This window comes from Eretmochelys imbricata, chromosome 5 (genome assembly GCF_965152235.1).
Source record: "Eretmochelys imbricata isolate rEreImb1 chromosome 5, rEreImb1.hap1, whole genome shotgun sequence".
Taxonomy (NCBI): Eukaryota; Metazoa; Chordata; order Testudines; family Cheloniidae; genus Eretmochelys; species Eretmochelys imbricata.
Genome location: NC_135576.1, coordinates 1,732,246 through 1,746,499, shown reverse-complemented (window position 1 = coordinate 1,746,499; position 14,254 = coordinate 1,732,246). Strand labels below are relative to the sequence as shown.

General features: G+C 60.0%; 1 protein-coding gene across 1 annotated transcript in view; it reads left to right on the top strand.

Annotated features, from left to right (window-relative positions):
- Nucleotides 1–215: 215 nt before the first annotated feature.
- RUSC2 (RUN and SH3 domain containing 2) overlaps nucleotides 216–14,254 on the top strand; it is a 38,724-nt gene continuing 24,685 nt past the window's right edge. The window contains exon 1 of the mRNA XM_077818080.1: nucleotides 216–2,157. Within this exon, the coding sequence (XP_077674206.1) occupies nucleotides 216–2,157 (1,942 nt within the window). The remainder of the gene's footprint in view (nucleotides 2,158–14,254) is intronic.

The following is a 14,254-nucleotide window of genomic DNA, read 5'->3' as shown; positions in this document are numbered from 1 at the left end:
CCCAAGGGCTGCACGGTACCTGGGCCACGTGTGCATCGGGAGGGGGCAGCTACCAGCACGGATAGCTAACCGATTGCTCCTGACCCCCTCTGTATTCTGCCTCCCTTCAGGTCTCTGACTCCTCTCCTGCGATGTGTTCTGCCAGCCCTGCCCGCAGCCCACCAACGTTCCATGTAGCGCCAGCCTGGCTGAGTTCCTGAAGAGCACTCTCAAGAATGGATAGTCCACCCAAGCTGGCAGGAGAAACACTGATTGTCCATCACATTCCCCTGGTTCATTGCCAGGTCCCCGACCGACAGTGCTGCAGTGGAAGCAAGAGGACCAATCCCTTCTGCCAGCCAGACCTGGGCATCACGCGGACCGCCTCTCTGCCGGAGCGGGACCTCTTGCAGGCAGACTCCCTGGTGTACAGCAGCTTGCTGCAGGCCTCGGACACACCGGCAGAGGCTGCAGAAGACAACGAGAGCAAAGTGCGAGACTCGGTCATCCCCGGCATCACGACACGGCACAATCCCTTCCTCCTGGGCGACAGTGAGGGGCATGGTCTCCTCAGCGACAGCACGGGCCAGAAGTCCTTCCGCCTGCACAGCTCCATGGTGGCCGGCAAGCCGGCCTTCCAGCTGCATGAGCTGCCGCCCTTCCACCTCCATGACGCCGGCCACGTGGTGAAGCCCTGGAGCACGACCAGCAGGTCCGGCGTGGTGGACGGGCAAGAGGACAAACGCACAAGCGCCGATGTCCAGAAGAGGAACAACGTTGGCTACTGCCTGCTGGCCTCGGAGCGCATGGAGCTGGACGAATGCAGCTGCCAGCGCGGGAGCTTCTCCTTCGAGGGCAGCGACCAGGACTGGAACAATGGCTCTGACGAGTCAGGGAGGAACCCGGCCGCCCCGCACAGCCGGACCTGCAGCTGTTCCAGCACGGAGCTGCTGCCCTGCCGGTGCTACAGCACGTCCAGCCAGTCTGAGACCGGGGACCAGCAGATGGGGCACGTCAGCGACTCTTCTTGCAACAGTTCGGACGGGGTTCTGGTGAACTTCAGTGCCCTCTACAACAAAATGAACGGCCATTCTCGCTCCAACCTGAACTCCGCCAACTTGTCCTGTGACTCTTCCCTCTGCAGCCACTCGGACACTGGAGCCTTTTACCTGGATCTGCATTCGTCACCCACGGAATCCAAGATGTCTTGTGAATCACACAACCCGGAGAGCTCGGGAAAAGTGTGTGGGTGCCACTACCCATCTTCGCCCGTCTTAGATGCCAACTGCAACTCCTACCACCTGCACTGCGAGCCGTGCACTTCGGAGAGCTCAGACCTCACAGCTTGCTTCCAGAGCCAAGCCCGGCTCGTGGTGGCCACCCAGAACTACTATAAACTAGTCACATGTGACTTGTCTTCCCAGTCGTCACCTAGCCCTGCGGGCTCTTCCATAACCAGTTGCTCTGAAGATCACACCAAAGGGAGTCCTGTCCAGCCCTCAGAGTACTACTTGTTTAGAAGGCCTGATGCTAAGCCGGAGGAGAGCGATGAGGAATGCTTCGTGGCGGAGACCAAGGGCGAAGCTGTGAAAAACATGATTGAGGGGCAAGTGTATGTCAACATATCCCCGCCTAACCTAAACGCTGGCCGGCCACGCTCCAGGAGCTATGATCGGAACCTGGACCGGAGCCCCACGAGCAGGCTGGGCTCCCTGGAGCGCATGATGAGTTGTCCGGTCAAGCTGAGCGAGAGCCCAGCCCTAGCGATCCAGAGCTTGCCCCCGAAGCGGGTGACTTCCTTTGCCGAGCTGGCAAAAGGCAGGAAAAAGAACGGCTCCTCCCCACCGCTCAGAACCAGCGGTGACTCTTCCTTGGAGTTCTCGCCCATCCCCGAGTTCCAGCGGGACTGCCCAGGGCTTCTCGAGGACAGAGCTCGACGCTGCCAGAGTCTCCCGCCCATGCCCTTTGGTCATTGCCTGAACCGGAGCTGCGAGGGCTCCCGTGTGGAGCACAGACTCTGGGACGGCCCGAGGGCGTGTTCCAGCAAAGACTCAGGCGCCAACGGGCCTGAGGCAGCCGAGCAGGCCTCTCTCTCTCTGCTGATGGAGGCTGGTGCCAGTTTCTCAGGCAGCCCTGCCAGTGGGCACGGACAACGCGATGTTAGAGCCAGAGCGGATGGTAAGGAACCAAATATGAGCTTAAAATAGACCAGCAAATGCCCCCCTTTGGCCCCAGAGGGAGCAGCAGAGAGAGGCTCTGTGGGGAGGGGTGATTTAGGGCTGTGCCATCATTCGAATCCGGGGAGGAAAAGAGCTCCTGTGTGAGGACATGTAATGCCCCCACCCCCAGGCCAGAGCAGGCTCCTTGCCTGCCAGGTATTTCTGGCCCTTGCTGGGTCTTGTTTCAAACCTCCCATGTGATGGCATTTGCGCAGCCTGCCATGGTGCTTGCAGACTGACATTAACGTCTCGTGTTGCCCAGGGGTTGGTTTGCCCCCTGTCCCTCTGATGGGTGCCCTCATCACGCCATTGGCTTAATCCCAAGAGGGTCCCAGGACCTTCTGCTCCCCAGATTGTCAGCTCTGTGCAGGCCAGAGCCTTGGTTACCAAGAACAATTCAGTGGCTTCTTAGCCGTTCGCCTCCGGACCCCACATTCAAGTCCTACCCAATCGCAGTGAGAAGGGGTGCGGCGGTCACACTACAAAACCATCTCCCTGCGTGGCATGACTGGCAGCATCTCCTCTGGAGGCATCCCAGTGTGGGCATTGGCCTGAGGCGCTCGCACCGTCCTGCCTGGCTCCTGCCACTACGGCCCCCTTTTCATAAGCTTCAATTCGCTGTGATAGAGAGAGGGAGGGTTGAGTGAGCAAACCCCAGCCCCAGTGTTTTGACAGTAAATAGCTCGTGGGGCAGCAGGGAAGCGAGGGTACGGCCTGAGCCTTTAATGCCTATTAACTTCCCCTTTGCGTTGGCATCGCGTGCCTGCCTGCCTGGTGGCTGCTGTGAGCTTGGGCCAGCACGAGAAGGATCAACCGGGCATTGGCTAGAGGGGCCTGATGGGTCTCGCCCACCTCTAAGTTCTACAGCTTGTGGTGTGTGCCCCTCCGAAGTCCAGCTCTGTTCCCCGGGCCCCCGTCTGTGCCCACTCCCCTCCGGCTGCTCTGGCACTGGGATCCCTGGCACTTTATGGTGTAGACAGGGGGCTTGTCTGTGGTTGGGGCGATGTGGCCCTGGCTATGGCCCACTGTGTAAAATCCATCAGCTGTTGCATTTGTACAAAGTTCCTGTCACAGGTTAGTCAGGTAACTGCTCGTTTACCCTGCAGGTAGGTGCCCTGTTACATACGGGCAGCTTTGAAAACCAGGCTGTCTGGAACGGAGCGCTACCAATGCGGCCCTGCGCCCTGTGGGGCAATGGGACCCCCGGGACGGCCGGGAGCAGGGTTCTGGGGGCACACACTCGCAGCCCATTGGCCTGGGTACAGGGATCGCCGCCCGGCCCTGCGCGCCAGTCACAACGTAGATCACGTCCGGGTGTGGGCCCGGCCTGGGTACGGGGATCGCCGCCCAGCCCGGCGCGCCAGTCACAATGTAGATCACGTCCGGGTGTGGGCCCGGCCTGGGTACGGGGATCGCCGCCCGGCCCGGCGTGCCAGTCACAACGTAGATCACGTCCGGGTGTGGGCCCGGCCTGGGTACGGGGATCGCCGCCCGGCCCGGCGTGCCAGTCACAACGTAGATCACGTCCGGGTGTGGGCCCGGCCTGGGTACGGCGATCGCCGCCCGGCCCTGCTCGCCAGTCACAACGTAGATCACATCCGGGTGTGGGCCCGGCCTGGGTACGGGGATCGCCGCCCGGCCCTGCGCGCCAGTCACAACGTAGATCACGTCCGGGTGTGGGCCCAGCCTGGGTGCGGGGATCGCCGCCCGGCCCGGTGCGCCAGTCACAACGTAGATCATGTCCGGGTGTGGGCCCGGCCTGGGTGCGGGGATCGCCGCCCGGCCCTGCTCGCCAGTCACAGTGTAGATCACGTTTGGGTGTGGGCCCGGCCTGGGTACGGGGATCGCCGCCCGGCCCTGCGCGCCAGTCACAACGTAGATCACGTCCGGGTGTGGGCCCGGCCTGGGTACGGGGATCGCCGCCCGGCCCTGCTCGCCAGTCACAGCGTAGATCACGTCCGGGTGTGGGCCCGGCCTGGGTACGGGGATCGCCGCCCGGCCCTGCTTGCCAGTCACAACGTAGATCACATCCGGGTGTGGGCCCGGCGTGGGTACGGGGATCGCCGCCCGGCCCTGCGCGCCAGTCACAACGTAGATCATGTCCGGGTGTGGGCCCGGCCTGGGTGCGGGGATCGCCGCCCGGCCCTGCACGCCAGTCACAGTGTAGATCACGTTCGGGTGTGGGCCCGGCCTGGGTGCGGGGATCGCCGCCCGGCCCTGCACGCCAGTCACAGCGTAGATCACGTTCGGGTGTGGGCCCGGCCTGGGTACGGGGATCGCCGCCCGGCCCTGCCTGCCAGTCACAGTGTAGATCACGTTCGGGTGTGGGCCTGGCCTGGGTACGGGGATCGCCGCCCGGCCCTGCACGCCAGTCACAGCGTAGATCACGTCCGGATGTGGGCCCGGCCTGGGTACGGGGATCGCCGCCCGGCCCTGCGCGCCAGTCACAGCGTAGATCACGTCCGGGTGTGGGCCCGGCCTGGGTACGGGGATCGCCGCCCGGCCCTGCCTGCCAGTCACAGCATAGATCACGTCCGGGTGTGGGCCCGGCCTGGGTACGGGGATCGCCGCCCAGCCCTGCGCGCCAGTCACAACGTAGATCACGTCCGGGTGTGGGCCCGGCCTGGGTACGGGGATCGCCGCCCAGCCCTGCGCGCCAGTCACAGCGTAGATCACGTCCGGGTGTGGGCCCGGCCTGGGTACGGCGATTGCCACCCGGCCCGGCGCGCCAGTCACAATGTAGATCACGTCCGGGTGTGGGCCCGGCCTGGGTACGGGGATCGCCGCCCAGCCCTGCGCGCCAGTCACAGCGTAGATCACGTCCGGGTGTGGGCCCGGCCTGGGTACGGCGATTGCCACCCGGCCCGGCGCGCCAGTCACAGCGTAGATCACGTCCGGGTGTGGGCCTGGCCTGGGTACGGGGATCTCTGCCCGGCCCTGCTCGCCAGTCACAACGTAGATCACGTCCGGGTGTGGGCCCGGCCTGGGTACGGGGATCGCCGCCTGGCCCGGCGCGCCAGTCACAACGTAGATCACGTCCGGGTGTGGGCCCGGCCTGGGTACGGGGATCGTTGCCCGGCCCGGCGCGCCAGTCACAGCGTAGGTCACGTCCGGGTGTGGGCCCGGCGTGGGTACGGGGATCGCCGCCCGGCCCTGCGCGCCAGTCACAACGTAGATCATGTCCGGGTGTGGGCCCGGCCTGGGTACGGGGATCTCTGCCCGGCCCTGCTCGCCAGTCACAACGTAGATCACGTCCGGGTGTGGGCCCGGCCTGGGTACGGGGATCGCCGCCCGGCCCGGCGCGCCAGTCACAGCGTAGATCACGTACAGGCACGTACCCAACCGATGCCTCCGAGAGTTACTGCCCAGCTCCGTGTGCTGGAGGGTCCTTGCAGGACCTTTCCAGCTCCCCCTTTTCCCCATGGTTCCCCGCTGACCGCTGCTGCTCTGTGTATGGGCCCCCGTGAGAGGGTGGCCCCATGGCCCCTGTAACAGCTGAGGCTAGTGCTGGCAGGGTCGGCCCTGTGGCTCGCCGCCCCGTGTTCCAGCGACAGAGTCCTGCCGTAAGTACCTGCGACCAGCTCAGAGAGAGGAGCAAATCTGCCCTCCTCCAACGGCTTCAAGGAGGTCGGGGGGGCTCACCCAAGGCTGGGCTCACCAACTGCCGGGCCTCCATCTGAGCCCTCCGCCAGCTCCTGGGATGGCTCCTGGCCAGTTTGCAGGGGGGGTGGGGGGTGCAGGAGCCAGCCCCTGGGTGTATGGGGCTCTGGCAGCCGCTTGCTGGGCAGTGCTGAGGATGATCTGCCCTCAGGCAGTGGTGCTGCCGGAGGGTCCCCAGAAGGAGATGGAGGGTGGGGGAACCTGGGGCACGAGATCCCACTCGCTAGTGTGCGGTGCTGAGCGTCACACCCGTGACCCACGCTCTGACTCGGGCCTTAGTCCATGGCGCTAGCTGCCTGCTCGGGCAGCCCGTCGCTCTGCATTGGAACTGGCCTGGGGAGGCGGAGGAGAGGGCTCTGTGGGACACAGCCAGCCCCCCCGCAGGGCCCCCAGCCCAACCTCATTGGCATTTGGGGCTGGTGGAAGGAGGGTGGATAATACCAAATGTGCCAGCCCCTCTCCGTTCCTACCCAGAGCCCTTCCAGTGCAGCCTGACCAGCTCGGAGCTCAAGCCCCCTGGGCTGAAGTCTCCTTGGCTGGCAAGAGCCTCGTCTGGCTGGAGCCAGGAACAGCAGTGAGCCGGACAGGGCACGGTGTGCCCACAGCCAGCCTTCGCCCAGCCCCTGGCAGGGGAGCTAAGGGATCCCAGCCAGGTCAGCGACACAGGAGACTTGTTTGTGAGCGGGAAGGCGCGCTGCCCCTTCCGAAGGAATGTGTTGTCCCAGCACCCGCAGGGGGGTCTCATTACATGAGCCCTGCCATCTGCACCGCAGCTCGGCAAAGCCAGCGGGGGCTGGCCGGCAGGGACAGGGCAGCCGTGGACGGGGAGCGGTGGGCATGAGCAGCAGTGGCCGAACCCCAGGTTAGCGGTCAGGAGTAAGTGCGGGCAATGGTGCAAGCTGCCAGTTGGGCTGGAGCACGGCCGTGGCTGGGGCTCTCTGGAGCTCAGCTTGAGGTTGGTCCGGATCGGCACTGGGCCAGGCATGCTACGCCTGCTGGAAGGGCTGGAGTCGCTGAGCCAGGTGGCGGCTCCTTACCCCGTCCGGAAGGAGGGAGGCGGCTCTGTTGCCTGTGGGTTGAGCCATCCAGGGCTGCCCAGCCTGGGGAGGAGGCTGGCGCTGAACTGCTGGGTGGTGTGTGAATGAAACCAGGCCCCAGGACAGGCTGGGTTTGGAGTTTCCCCAGGGCGTGGTTGTAGCATAGCACAGATTGGACACGGCACCTGCACACCCCACGGCTCGGGGATTGGGGTGGGGCTAATGCTGCGGGGGGAGCAGGTGGGGGCCCCTGGGAGCCACAGGAGTTCATTATTAAAATGGCTGGCTGTGTGTAATGAGCCGTGGCTCCACCTCGCACGGTGTAGTGGGGTCAGAGCAGAGGGAGTTCGGCAGAGCCCCGTTGGGCCCGGGAGGACGCACACTCAGGGACGGGGCCCTGCACCGCTGCAGCCTGTGGCCGAGCTGGGGAGGGCTGACAAGCTGACGTGGGTTTCCTGCAGAACTCAGTGTTAGGGAACCGAGGCTCGCTGAGCGCTGCCCCAGGGTGCTGAGCCGGCTGGGGACTGCGGCACGCATCCTGTTGAGCATGTACGTAAAGTCGAGTTTACATCAAGTACATAAAAGTTTACAAGGAGGAGGGAGAAAAATTGTTCTCGTTAACTTCTGAGGCTAGGTCAGGAAGCAATGGGCCTAAATTGCAGCCAGGGCGGTTTAGGTTGGACATCAGGAAAAGCTTCCTAACTGTCAGGGTGGTTGAGCCCTGGAACAAATTGCCCAGGGAGGTGGTGGAATCGCCGTCACTGGAGATGTTTAAGAGCAGGTTGGACAAACGCCTGTCAGGGATGGGCTGGATCAGTGATCGCCAGCCAGTCGATAGCAATTGACTGGTCGATCCTGGGGACTCTCCCAGTCGATCGCCATTTCCAGTGGTGCAGCGGGGCTGCCGCTAAGACAGGCTCCCTGCCTGCCCCGGCCTCAGACCGCTCCTGGAAGCGGCCAGCATGGCCCCACGGGGGCGGTGGGGTGGGCGCAGGGGTCTCGGCGCGCTGCTCCTGCCTACAGGCACCACCCCTGCAGCTCCCATTGGCCGGGAACGGGGAACTGTGGCCAATGGGAGCTGCGGAGGGTGGTGCCGCAGAGAGGGGTAGCGTGCGGAGCCATGTGCCCCTCCGCCCAGGGGCGCATTGGCCCTTTCCGGGAGCAGCGTGGGGCACGGGTAGGCAGGGAGCCGGCCTCAGCCCCACTGCGTCACCGAGCGGGAGCCGCCTGAGATAAGTGCCGACAGCGGGATGCCACACCCCAGCCCTGAGCCCCCTCCCAGAGCCTGCACCCCCTTCTGCACCCCAACACCCTGCCTGAGCCCTGAGCCCCCTCCTGCACCCATCTCCCTCCCAGAGCTTGCACCTGCACCCCTGCCCCAAGCTCAGCCCGGAGCCCCCTCCCACACTGCGAACCCCTCGGCCCCAGGCCAGAGCCCACATCCCCTCCTGAACCCCAACCCCCTGCCCCAGCCCAGTGAAAGTGAGTTAGGGGGTGGGGGCTTGGAGAAGGAGCGGGGTAGATCCTGGATTGCCCTTAAATTCAAAAAGTTGGAGACCCTGCCATGAGTGCAGGGGACTGGACTGGATGACCCCTCGAGGTCCCTGCCAGTCCTACGAGTCTATGTGCAGAGAGAAATAAAACTCACCAGCTGGTGACAGGCCTACGGGCCCGATAGGCCGTAGCCTGTCTCCAAAGGGCCAGTGACAGGTGCCTCAGGGGCAGTGTTAAACCCCTGCACCTAGCCAATGCTGCCCCAGGGTGGGGAGGGGGGTCGCTTTCTGCCTGGCCCTAGCTGGTGGGCAGCGAGCAATGCCCTGTAGCGTGTCTGTTCAGAGCCTGGTCCTGGAACTAGCACCCCGTCCCCATGGTGGTGTTGTCAGGCACTGTGGCCTAAATGTGCATGAAAGTGCAACCCCCCGAGCGCGGGATGGTGAACACATGGTCTCTGTGTGTGTGCACATCTCCACCGAGCTTTTGCACACTCCCTTGTGGCAAATCTCTGGTGTAATGCCTGTGGGTTGTGCCTGCCGGTGATTTGCAGGCGTGAACCTCCACACGGCCTCTTGAAAAGCTCCTCTCAGGGAGACTCTGCCTGCATGTCCAGCCCTGAGCTCTAAGTTTCCCGCCCATGTTGTGTGAAGGCAGCAAACACTGCAAGTCTGGGGGGCGTTTTGGCCGGGAGAGCATCAGTTATTGCTCTGGTGTGTGCTGTGTGGAGTCCTGGAAGTGTGCATGGGGTGGAACAGCCTGAAAGGCAGGCAAAGGCTCTGGAGGGTGGGGGACACGGGGGCCTTTCAGGTGTAACCCTTCTGACAGGTGGAGCCAGCAGCATCCAGGGCTGGGTTCAATATCTGGGGGTTCCTTTCCATCGATCCAACACAGAACTGGCTCGAGCCCCCAGCCAGTGACCTGGGACAATTACACCCCAGCTCTGGGCACCTCTGAGAGGCAATACTTCCCCCCTCACAAGCACTGAGTCTGAGGGTAGAAAAGAAACTTTTAATAAAAGGAGGGAAGTAACTCGGAGTGAATTTGGGAAAACACCACACACAGGGTTCATAAACCTAAACCATGAGTAAAGACCCACCCCCAAGTAGGTCGGGCAGTGCCCTTTTCCCCTCAGGGTCTTAGCTCCAGCAACCTAAAAGTCCCTTTCACATGCCAAGCCCGACCCTTCTCTGCACCCCCCTCACAGTTGCTGTCCTTGGTCAGTGCAGACCCAGAGTTCACCTCTCCCCTGCGTGGGGTAAAGAGGCACCTTACTCGCTCCGCTGGCCGCTCACCGGCCACTTGCTCATTGCACCTCTCCAGCGCCTCCCTGCTGGCCGCTCATTCGCCAGCTGACTCCGTCACCTTCTGCCTCTCGGCTGTGACCTCTGCACATCCGTCTCAGTGATTTTCGGTTCTTTTGCAGGCAGGGCAGAAACCCAGTCCTACCACAACTGGTTCCAGCTCTGGATTGAGCAATTAAAATAATAATGGAAGCTTCTAATGAAGCTTATTTAGCTCTAAGTCTTTGAACAGTGGGAAAGAACAGGTTAAGCCAGTCTAGAAAAAATCTGGGGGCGGGGAGGTTTCAGCTGAGGGTGACAGATTAAGCACAGTCATTTGGGACAGGTTAAGCACAGTCCTGGTTTCCTGTATTCCTACAATAATTACAGCGTTGGTAACCATATGTCACTACTCTGGCGTTCGGTACTAAGGTGATTTGTACCCAACATCAGCCACAGTTGATCACTTTTTGTGGCATATATAAGCAGAGCAGGAACATAAACACAGCCAAGTCTCCCCCTCCCAGCTAGCCGTCAGGGAAGCAGTGATTCAGCCCCTGCTGTCCTGGACAGCGGGGCTGGAGGGGTAACGAGTGGCCCCACTGAGCTGGAGGGAGGGAGGTTCCTACCAGGGAAGGGACGTGGGTGAGTGTTCCCACCAGTTCCTGTTGCCGTGTTCCCACTGGCTGGTCCCTTCCCCTGCACTGGGGTCTGGCCCCAGCGGGACGGCGCCGTGGGAGCTGGGCTTGTTAATTCTGTGGAAAGCTGCTGCCGGGCCTGCCAGCTGAACGCCACACCCGGGCCTCACAATGGGACTAATAGCCCTGTTCAAACCACGCTGGAGATGAAGGCCTGAGGCCCCCCACAAGCACCAGGGGTCCAGCATGGAGGGGGCTCTTCCTGGGCCTTTGCAGCTGGGCCACTCTGGGCCATGCAATCCCACCATCCCATTACACCCATGTAGTGCTTGTGGAGTGCCAGGTCATACGCAGCTCTGGCAGGAGGGCCCTGCCCTAAAGGCCTGGTCCAGTACCTAGGGTTGTCAACGCTTCAGGATTAGCCTGGAGTCTCCTGGAATCGGCATCAATCTCCCGGTGACTAGTGAAAGCAATCCAGAGATTTTAATAGGATATTTTAAGACAATGACATTATGTCCTGTTGGGGAAGAAGATCTCCCGGAATTGTTTCAGTCTGAGTTGGCAACCCTACCAGTAGCAGCAGCCAGAGGGCAGAGGAGGCTGTACAGAGCCCTGGCCTGGTGGGCCCGTTTGCACTTAGAATCGTAGAAGATTAGGGTTGGAAGAAACCTCAGGAGGCCATCTAGTTCAACCCCCTGCTCATGACAGGACCAACCCCAACTAAATCATCCCAGCCAGGGCTTTGTCAAGCCTGACCTTAAAAACCTCTAAGGAAGGAGATTCCAGCACCTCCCTAGGTAACCCATTCCAGTACTTCACCACCCTCCTAGTGAAATAGTGTTTCCTAATATCCAACCTAAACCTCCCCCACTGCAACTTGAAACCATTGCTTCTTGTTCTGTTATCTGCCACTGCTGAGAACAGCTCAGCTCCGTCCTCTTCGGAGCCCCCCCTTCAGGTAGTTGAAGGCTTCTATCAAATCCCCCCTCATTCTTCTCTTCTGCAGACTAAGCCCGGTTCCCTCAGCCTCTCCTCATAAGTCATGTGCCCCAGCCCCCTAATCATTTTCATTACCCTCCACTGGACTCTCCAATTTGTCCACATCCTTTCTGTAGTGTGGGGCCCAAAACTGGACACAGTACTCCAGATGAGGCCTCACCAATGCCAAATAGATGGAAATAATCACTTCCCTCGATGTGCTGGCAATGCTCCAAATAATGCAGCCCAATATGCCTTTAGTCTTCTTGGCAACAAGGGCAAACTGCTGACTCATATCCAGCTTCTCATCCACTGTAATCCCCAGGTCCTTTTCTGCAGAACTGCCCCTTAGCCAGTCGGTCCCCAGCCTGTATCAGGATGGAAGAATCCCTGCACTTATCCTGGTAGAACCTCATCAGATTTCTTCTGGCTCAATCCTCCAATTTCTCTAGGTCACTGTGGACCCTCTCCCTACCCTCCAGCGTATCTTTCTCTCCCCGCAGCTTAGTGTCATCCACAAACTTGCTGAGGGTGCAATCCATCCCATCATCCAGATCATTAACGAAGATGTTGAACAAAACCGGCTCCAGGACCGACTCCTGAGGCACTCCCCTTGATACCGGCTGCCAGCTAGACATGGAGCCATTGATCACTACCCGTTGAGCCCGACAATCTAACCAGGTTACTATCCATTTTATAGTCCAGTCGTACAATCCATACTTCTTTAACTTGCTGGCAAGAATACTGTGGGAGACCGTGTCAAAAGCTTTGCTTAAGTCAAGGTATATCATGTCCACCACTTTCCCCTGTCACGGAGTATGGGGGAGTCCAGGCCCTGCACCCCTCTTCCTGGGATTCACTGAGACTCTCAGCCAGCCAGTAAAACGGAAGGTTTATTGGACCACAGGAAAACCGTCTCAAACAGAGCTTGTGGGTACAACCAGGACCCCTCAGTCAAGTCCTTCTGGGGGAGCAGGGAGCTTAGACCCCAGCCCTGGGGTTCCCTGCGTTCCTCCACCCAGCACCAAACTGAAACTAAACCCCCGCAGCAGGCTCCCTCCTGCAGCCTCTGTCCACATTCCTGGGCAGAGGTGTCACCTCCCCCTCCCCCTCCTGGCTCAGGTGACAGGCTCTCAGGTCTCCCATCCCCAGGGCACATTCCCAGGTCAACACTCCCCCCTCCCTGCTGTGTCACATCGTCACATCCCCTCATCCACAGAGCCAGTTATCTCATCATAGAAGGCAATCAGGTTGGTCAGGCATGACTTGCCCTTGGTGAATCCATGTTGACTGTTCCTGATCACCTTCCAAGTGCTTCAAAATGGATTCCTTGGGGACCTGCTCCATGATTCTTCCAGGGACTGAGGTGAGGCTGACCTGAATGTACTTCCCCGGGTTCTTCTTCTTCTCTTTTTAAAATATGGGTATTATATTTGCCTTTTTCCAATTGTTCAGGACCTCCCATGATCACCACGAGTTTTCAAAGGTAATGGCCAATGGCCCTGCAATCATATCAGCCATTTCCCTCAGCACCCTCGGATGCATTAGATCTGGACCCATGGACTTGTGCATGTCTAGCTTAGCTTTTCTAAATAGTCCTAAACCTGTTCTTTCACCACTGAGGGCTGCTCACTGGCTCCCCATGCTGTGATGCCCAGCGCAGCAGTCTGGGAGCTGACCTTGTCTGTGAAGACTGAGGCAAAAAGAGCACTGAGTACTTCAGCTTTTTCCACATCCTCTGTCACTAGGTTGCCTCCCCTATTCAGTAAGGGGCCCACACTTTCCCTGACCTTCTTGTTGCTAACATAGCTGTAGAAACCCTTCTTGTTCCCCTTCACATCCCTTGCTAACTGCAACTCCAATTGTGCCTTGGCCTTCTGATTACACCCCTGCATGCTCGAGCAATATTTTGATACTCCTCTCTAGTCATCTGTCCATGTTTCCACGTCTTGTAAGCTTCTTTTTTGTGTTTAAGATCACCGACGATGTCACTGTTAAGCCAACCTGGTCGCCTGCCATATTTGCTATTCTTTCTGCACATCGGGATGGTTTGTTCCTGCACTCTCAGTAAGGCTTCTTTAAAATACAGCCAACTTTCCTGGACTCCTTTCCCCCTCATATTAGCCGCCCAGGGGATCCTGCCCATCAGTTCCCTAAGGGAGTCAGAGTCTGCTTTTCTGAAGTCCAGGGTCCGTATTCTGCTGCTCTCCTTTCTTCCTTGTGTCAGGATACTGAACTCGACCATGCTATGGTCACTGCCTCCCAGGTTGCCACCCACTTATACTTCCCCTACCAGTTCTTCCCTGTTTGTGAGCAGCAGATCAAGAGGAGCATGGCCGCTAGTTGGTTCCTCCAGCACTTGTACCAGGAAACTGTCCCCAACACTCTCTAAAAACTTCCTGGATTGTCTGTGCACTGCTGTATTGCTCTCCCAGCAGATACCGGGGTGATTGAGGTCCCCCATGAGAACCAGGGCCTGTTTTCTGGAAACTTCTGTTAGTTGGCCGAAGAAAGCCTCGTCTACCTCATCCCCCTGGTCCAGTGGTCTATAGCAGACGCCCAACACGACATCACCCTTGTTCCTCTCACTTCTAAATTTAACCCAATCCTGGTTAGATTGTCGGGCTCAACGGGTAGCGATCAATGGTTTCAAGAAGGAGGAGTACTGGGCAGAGACGGGCTCCATCTTACGAAGAGAGGGAAGAGCATCTTTGCCAGCAGGCTGGCTAACCTAGTGAGGAGGGCTTTAAACTAGGTTCACCGGGGGAAGGAGACCAAAGCCCTGAGGTAAGTGGGAAGGCGGGATACCGGGAGGAAGCACAGGCAGGAATGTCTGTGAGGGGAGGGCTCCTGCCTCATACTGGGAATGAGGGGCGATCAGCAGGTTATCTCAAGTGCTTATATACAAATGCACAAAGCCTTGGAAACAAGCAGGGAGAACTGGAGGTCCTGGTGATGTCAAGGAACTA